The following is a 6,269-nucleotide window of genomic DNA, read 5'->3' on the forward strand; positions in this document are numbered from 1 at the left end:
AAATCAAAGCAAGCATTGGTTTTAGTGGTGCTAATAAGAAATGGCAATCTGGCAAACTTGGCTTTAGCACAAGAATCACAAAATAACATTTGGTTCAAACGAGCGTTTCTAAGAAAATCAACATGAATAAGTTTTGAATTTGAAGCATGACCCAATCTATTATGCCATAAGTCAACTGTAGTTACCATAGCTCTTCTCTTTTCTCCTGTCATCCCCATCCTGTATAGGCCGTTCTTGCAATCTCCCACTCCAATCAATGTCCTCGAACTCAAGTCCTGTATAATAAAAAAATCAGGAAAAAAAAAATCAGAAAAAAAAAGTTACAGCACATTTGATATCCCGTGTAAGTTTACTAACGGATAGGAGATTGCATTTAAAATCGGGTACATGAAGAACATCTTTTATTTTCATGCCGTTGGGTAGGACAAAATCTCCTCTACCCTTTACGGCTATAGCATCGCCATTAGGTATAACAACCGGTGCTTCAAAGTTTTTCTTTATTTTGTTTTCGAGGATAATGTCATTACAAGTGATGTGTTCGGTTGCACCCGAATCAACAACCCATTTACCTTTGTGACTAATGTTACCTGCCATGTTAGCAACGGGTGTCTCCTCCTCTTTAGTTGCATTTAGTTTCTCACCAAAAAGCTTAACAATTTGTTGATATTGTTCGTCCGTTAATCCCGGCACCTTGCTCGTCTCCCCTTCAACACAAGCTGCCCTAGGCTTTGGTTTTTCTTATTTTGCTTTACCCGGGCACCATTTTGGGTATCCTATCTTCTTGAAACAACCCTCTTGAACATGGCCATCTTTTCCACAATAGTCACAGTGCTCGAGACGTTCAACCTCGGTACGCTTTCCATCCTTCTTTCCAACCTTGCTTTGAGAGACATTTTGATCCTTTCTTTTCGGTATAAAAGCTTGAAAGGCGGCCGCATCTACGGTTGACCTCCTACCACTGGTGATAGCTCTTTGTTGTTCGTCTTCTGCGACTAGATGGTATGCGGTACCAAGAGACGGGGTCGGTTTCATGGCTAGTATTTGGGTTCGTATGGTTCCGAACTCACAATCCAATCCAAGTAGAAACTCATATAACCTTTCCTTTTCTCTAAGATCATGTAGCTTCTTTCCAATCTCACATTTGCAGCCATTACAACCGCATACGGGGGTTGGAAGTGCAGATTGGATTTCATCCCAGATGGATTGGAGTTTGGTATAGTAGGCGGAAACGGTGGTACCTTCTTGTTTCATGGTGGTCAGCAACTGTTTCAGTTCATATGCTCTAGGTGCATTCCCTTTTCCAAAACGCTCTTTCAAATCTGCCCAGATCTCTTGTGCCGTGCATGTGTATTTCACACTTGTCCTGATTTCCTTTTCCATTGCGGTGTTTAGCCAGCCTTTTAGCATGGCGTCACACCTCATCCAAGCCATGTAGGCCGAAGAATTTGGTTCGGGTTTCTTGATTGACCCATCGATGAATCCCATCTTGTTTTTTGCAAACAAGAAGTTCAACATCTCTTGAGACCAATCCGTATAGTTTCTATCTGTGAGCACGTCGTTAACGTGGAGTTGCCTCGGATAATCAGAAGGGTGTATGTAGTATGGAGAGTTGTGGTCGTTAACAGCATCTTCATTCTTGCCGTTGTTTTCTGGTTTGTCGCCGGACATGGTGGAGGGGGGGATAGTGCACGGTCCTCCCAACCGTCGGAGTGATCTCACTCCGGAAGCCGCTACCCGACCAAGCTAGCTCCGCGGTGACTTCCCCATGCCGAGTTCTTACCCTGGGCGACATATGCCACTCCCAAGACTCGAACTCGGCACCTTTGGGAAGAGGTGGGTGTCGGTGGCCAACTGGGCTACCCCGGTTGGTTGACATGGTGCCGACTACGGTTATGGGATTTATTTAGTATGGAATCGTGAGTGCTCTGATACCATAACAATTTTGTTATGGTTTACATTAATTTTGATTACAAAAAGAGGCCTATCTCTATATAGGAAAAAAAGAAACAAATAAAAAGAAATCACGTAATCAGTGGAGAATGAGTGGGATCCAGAAGGAAAAATAAAAGATATATTAGGAGAGAATTGGGCAATCTCGTTTATAAGGTTGCTTGTTGGTTTGTCGAGTTAATAAACTCATGCAAGAAAAACATAAATAGTTGAGCTAATGAGCGCGATATGAAAGGCCCGGTTGCCCATGTGTGACATTTTTTCACGCATGAGCCTGAGTTGGTGCATGCTCGAGCCTAAGTTGGTGTTGGCTCGAATGATGAGCAACTCTATCCTGCAATTACAAAACTTAGAAACCAAAGCAGGATGGGTCTAAAATGGATTGGATCGCTACAAGTTCATGTTCTGGTACGTTTCTTTATTCATGTTATTACAACAAAAACAAAACCGGCATGTTGGAACAGAAGAGAAACAGCTTTTTTTATATTTATACTTTTAAAACTTAAAAGATCTCGTTTTAATTTATAACTAACTAGCCTAAGATCCCGCGAGCTTCGCGGGTGGCTTAACACAAACATATAACATATACTAATATATGGAGGTCATGGGTTGGAATCTTTTGAACGCAAGAATGATTTTGCAGCATCTTCTCTTATCTGATCCTCAACATAAATAAGACCTGCAAGCACACCATCTATCCCGACATACACAACTGATTGATTTTTAAATTCTTCAGTTTCTATAAACGGATTCTCAGCAACTCCATGCCTGCATTATAGATTCGGTGTCTAATGACGACTGCAATTATATGCAAAGCTTCGTATAGCAGAGTGGTTACAAGTTGCAACATAATAAGTACCTTCTAACCCATTCCAATGTACCGACAGAAACCATCTTCTTCCCACAAGAGGCTACGGCACCAGATCCAGGTTCTTCCATAAATGTTCCATCATCAGCCTGCATATAATCACCAACTTATGAACTGCTGACACTAACATAGTTAAAAGCGACGTAACTATGTTAGTCAATTATCTAAATGCAGTGAACTATATACACAAAATCATTCATAATTATTATAGGTAACCATCTCAATAGAATAGAGGTGCATTTTATTCAAACCTAACACGAAATAACAAATAGCAATGGTGTCTTGTTTACTGCAAAACGGAACAGAATGATGACTTCAAATGAGCAAGTTTATAAACTTTCATACTTCACTTAGATTTTTCCGTAAGATTATATGAGTTGGCCCTAAAACTCCATTTTTTGTAAATACCTTTACGTTAGAACATTTAGCAGCCCGGGCAGCTTCCAGAATAGCTTTCCCAATTGGATGAAGTGTGTTGGATTCTCCTGCAGCAGCTAGCTTCAGTACATCGGTTTCAGACCATTTCTCATTTGAATTTAGCCTGCATCATAGTTACTTCCCCATTATCTCAATAGCATCTTATACATGGTTCAATTATATTCAAGTTTATAATATGTAGAAAACTTCTAAGTTCTGATGCAACAAAATATCATATAGGATCCTGATATATTTTTTTCGGTAAAGATACAGATCAATACTCACTCGAAATGCTCATCAGATGCATGAGAGCTGCAATGCTAATGACATGGCACTTCCTTGCTGAAAAGCGACCGGTAATATACGTGTACCAACAGTACTCCAAAACACAAATGTGGCAGCCGAAATTGCCATTACACCATACGTGAAGTGTCCAGCAACCTAGTCAAGCAACATACAACATTATTCATCAAGCAGAATCAAACAAGTAGTAACTTACTGTATATATATAAAGTTTTTATATGGTTAATACAGTTAGACACAATATAAATTATCTTATCTTAATCAACACCAACGCCTCTAAACACAAGAATAATAAATATCAGCCAATGTTTAAACTCTGGATCTAGCAAATTGGAACAAAGAACATGATAACCGTGCTTGCTGGATTAACATAGCTGGTCCCTAAATCAGTCGGCTCTGCTGTCTGGGTTGCCAGATTCTCCATTTCCACCATTAAACAAACACTCAATGCTGCCTTTATGCACCGGGAGCTGCCACTTGTAGCCGGAAGCCTTTTGTCAGAATACGACCACTGATGCTACAATCGATCAATAATTACGATAATAAGGATTTCAAAATCTCATAAATATATGTGAATTACACTTATGCGATTGATTATCCAAACCACAAGCAAACCCATAAACAAACAGTTCATTTCAATAAAAAACGTATTATCCACAAGTTTCGGGTGCTTACTTCTCATCAAGAGCAAGAACACCCCCCCCCCCACCATTCATCGTCATTGTAAGCAACAAAAAAGATCACTGAATGTAAGTAATTAGAAAATTAAAAGTTACTTGCAGTTTCGGAAAATAATCCATCACATGCATAAAGAAATTCAATTTAACTCTAAAATTGAATACACTTGTTAACCAATTCAAAACTAAAGGACCATGAAGAGAGCAAACCATATGGAAGGCACCAATTTCGTCGTGCTTCAATATAGCTTTGTGAGACGACCTGTAGATCCTAACCTAGTTGAACTCTCACCTATAAATAAGATAACAAACTTTTCATACACATCCCATATGCGTACTTTGCCGTCTATGGAATCGCTAATGAAATAATTATCATCCACAGGATTAAATTCCACACACATCACTGCAAATTAAACATATCGTCATTATTTACTGAGACAAAAAAATATTAGGGTTTATAATAACATCAAAAAAACACACAAAGTTATATTCAAATTAGACCAATGAAGTCCTAAAAACCACATATATAAAAACAATTAACGGACTAATCATGAGCAACAACATAACAATTGATACAAAAAATTTAGGGTTTTCTTATTACATCTACAAAATCACAAACAGAGATGGAATCCACTTACTGATGCTTCAGTTTCGAAGGATGATGAAGACAAAATCGATGTATGATGGAGTCGTATCAATGCTTCGCAATTGGAGAGGGATATCAAACATTCAGCTTCAAAAAACATAGATTAAAATTATATTTCACTTTCAATAAACAGATCTAGGGTTTAGTTCATATATATTGTAACATATAAATCACGAAAACAACCTAAAGCATATCAAGTTAAGGATAATCAAATCAAGAAAATGATGGAAGAATCCCCGATTCACTATAAAACGAATCAGTATTACCAACATCAGTTAGATTCTTCATTGAAAATAATCCATGGATCCAAGTTTGATTTGAAGAGGATGTAGAGTGAAGCCAGAGAGAAACGGCTGAAAGAATGATTTAGGGTTTGAGTGGAAAATGATTTCAATTGATTGAGAGAATTGATTAGTTTCCAAAATTCAGGCGGTTTCAAAAACAAAAAAAAAGCTTAGGAAGGAAGAAATATTGCCGCTTAAAGGAAAAAAAATGGAGAGGATGAGATGCCACGTGGCATCAACCAGCCTAAGCAAATGCCAAGTGGCACTAAAATGTTTTGTTTTAATATAGATAATAGATAAAACCCCGCAGTTGTGTTGGGTTGGGGGTAACATCCGTTTAAATTTTAAAGCAAACTCACAAAATTGATTTAAAACAATAGGTCCACACATGAAACGCCTCTTTATAACATATTAAGTTATTAACCTTAGGGGACTAGGGGTGGTTCACTAGTGATGGATTCTATCACTCCCACTCTCCAATCAAATCATGACATGTCATCAACCAAATTTCTATCACTAGTGATAGAAATGTAGGAGGGGTGGAATCACTAGTGATGGAATTCTATCACTCCAATTTTTTTTAATTTTCATTTTAAAATTAGAAATTAAAAATAAAACACTAAATTATAAATTTCATTAAACTTTAAAAATAAATTACATAACCAAATAAAAAAAACAACTAAACCGGTGGCATCTCCCAACCCACTTTGCGCAAATCGCGCGCTTTTGTTCAATGACAACTGACTTGAACGGTTCGTCGAGATGGGCGTGGTTTTCACACAAGATTTTTAAATCATTTTGTCTTTCAATCGTTTTCAAGTGTTCCTTGTACGCCTGCTCCCGTTCAACTTTTAGGGACATCATTGTTTCTTTTCTTTGTTCGGCCTTCTTGAATTGGGTCATTTTCTCCTCTTCGATTCTAAAGATCAACTCCGCCACCGCCTCCTTCCCTTTGCTTGACGATTCACCACCTCGTCTACGTCGTGGCCTTGTGGGTGTATCTTCCTCAACGGGCTCGTCAAGGGGTTGATCGGGTTCGTCAAGAGGGTCGTCGTTTAAGTTCATTTGGGGCAAATTATCCGACGCGGAAGTCGTGTAGTTCCCCGAATCGGATGTCTTTGATC

At 38.6% G+C, this 6,269-nt stretch overlaps 1 protein-coding gene and 1 long non-coding RNA gene across 11 annotated transcripts; both read right to left on the reverse strand.

Moving 5' to 3' along the window:
* Window positions 1–738: 738 nt before the first annotated feature.
* LOC110907465 lies at window positions 739–1,668 on the reverse strand. Its single transcript, XM_022152447.1, has one exon. It carries the CDS (start codon window positions 1,666–1,668, stop codon window positions 739–741), a length of 930 nt encoding a protein of 309 aa, XP_022008139.1.
* A 735-nt stretch (window positions 1,669–2,403) lies between these two features.
* LOC110903979 lies at window positions 2,404–5,369 on the reverse strand. 10 transcript variants are annotated; one of them, XR_002572285.2, is made up of 8 exons: window positions 5,128–5,311; window positions 4,854–4,948; window positions 4,426–4,618; window positions 4,214–4,281; window positions 3,521–4,055; window positions 3,227–3,359; window positions 2,810–2,907; window positions 2,404–2,718 (listed from the first exon to the last, which is right to left on the reverse strand). It is a non-coding gene; the product is annotated as an uncharacterized LOC110903979 (long non-coding RNA). The 10 variants fall into 10 exon arrangements; XR_002572288.2 differs by lacking the exon at window positions 4,214–4,281 and having other exon boundaries at window positions 4,426–4,507; window positions 5,128–5,369; XR_004879501.1 differs by having other exon boundaries at window positions 3,521–4,281; window positions 5,128–5,312.
* Window positions 5,370–6,269: the final 900 nt, after the last annotated feature.

Source organism: Helianthus annuus, chromosome 14 (assembly GCF_002127325.2).
Source record: "Helianthus annuus cultivar XRQ/B chromosome 14, HanXRQr2.0-SUNRISE, whole genome shotgun sequence".
Classification (NCBI taxonomy): Eukaryota; Viridiplantae; Streptophyta; class Magnoliopsida; order Asterales; family Asteraceae; genus Helianthus; species Helianthus annuus.

Coding starts and splice junctions, on each gene's coding strand:
- LOC110907465 (XM_022152447.1), bottom strand. CDS start 1,668: ATGTCCGGCGACAAACCAGAAAACAACGGCAAGAATGAAGATGCTGTT.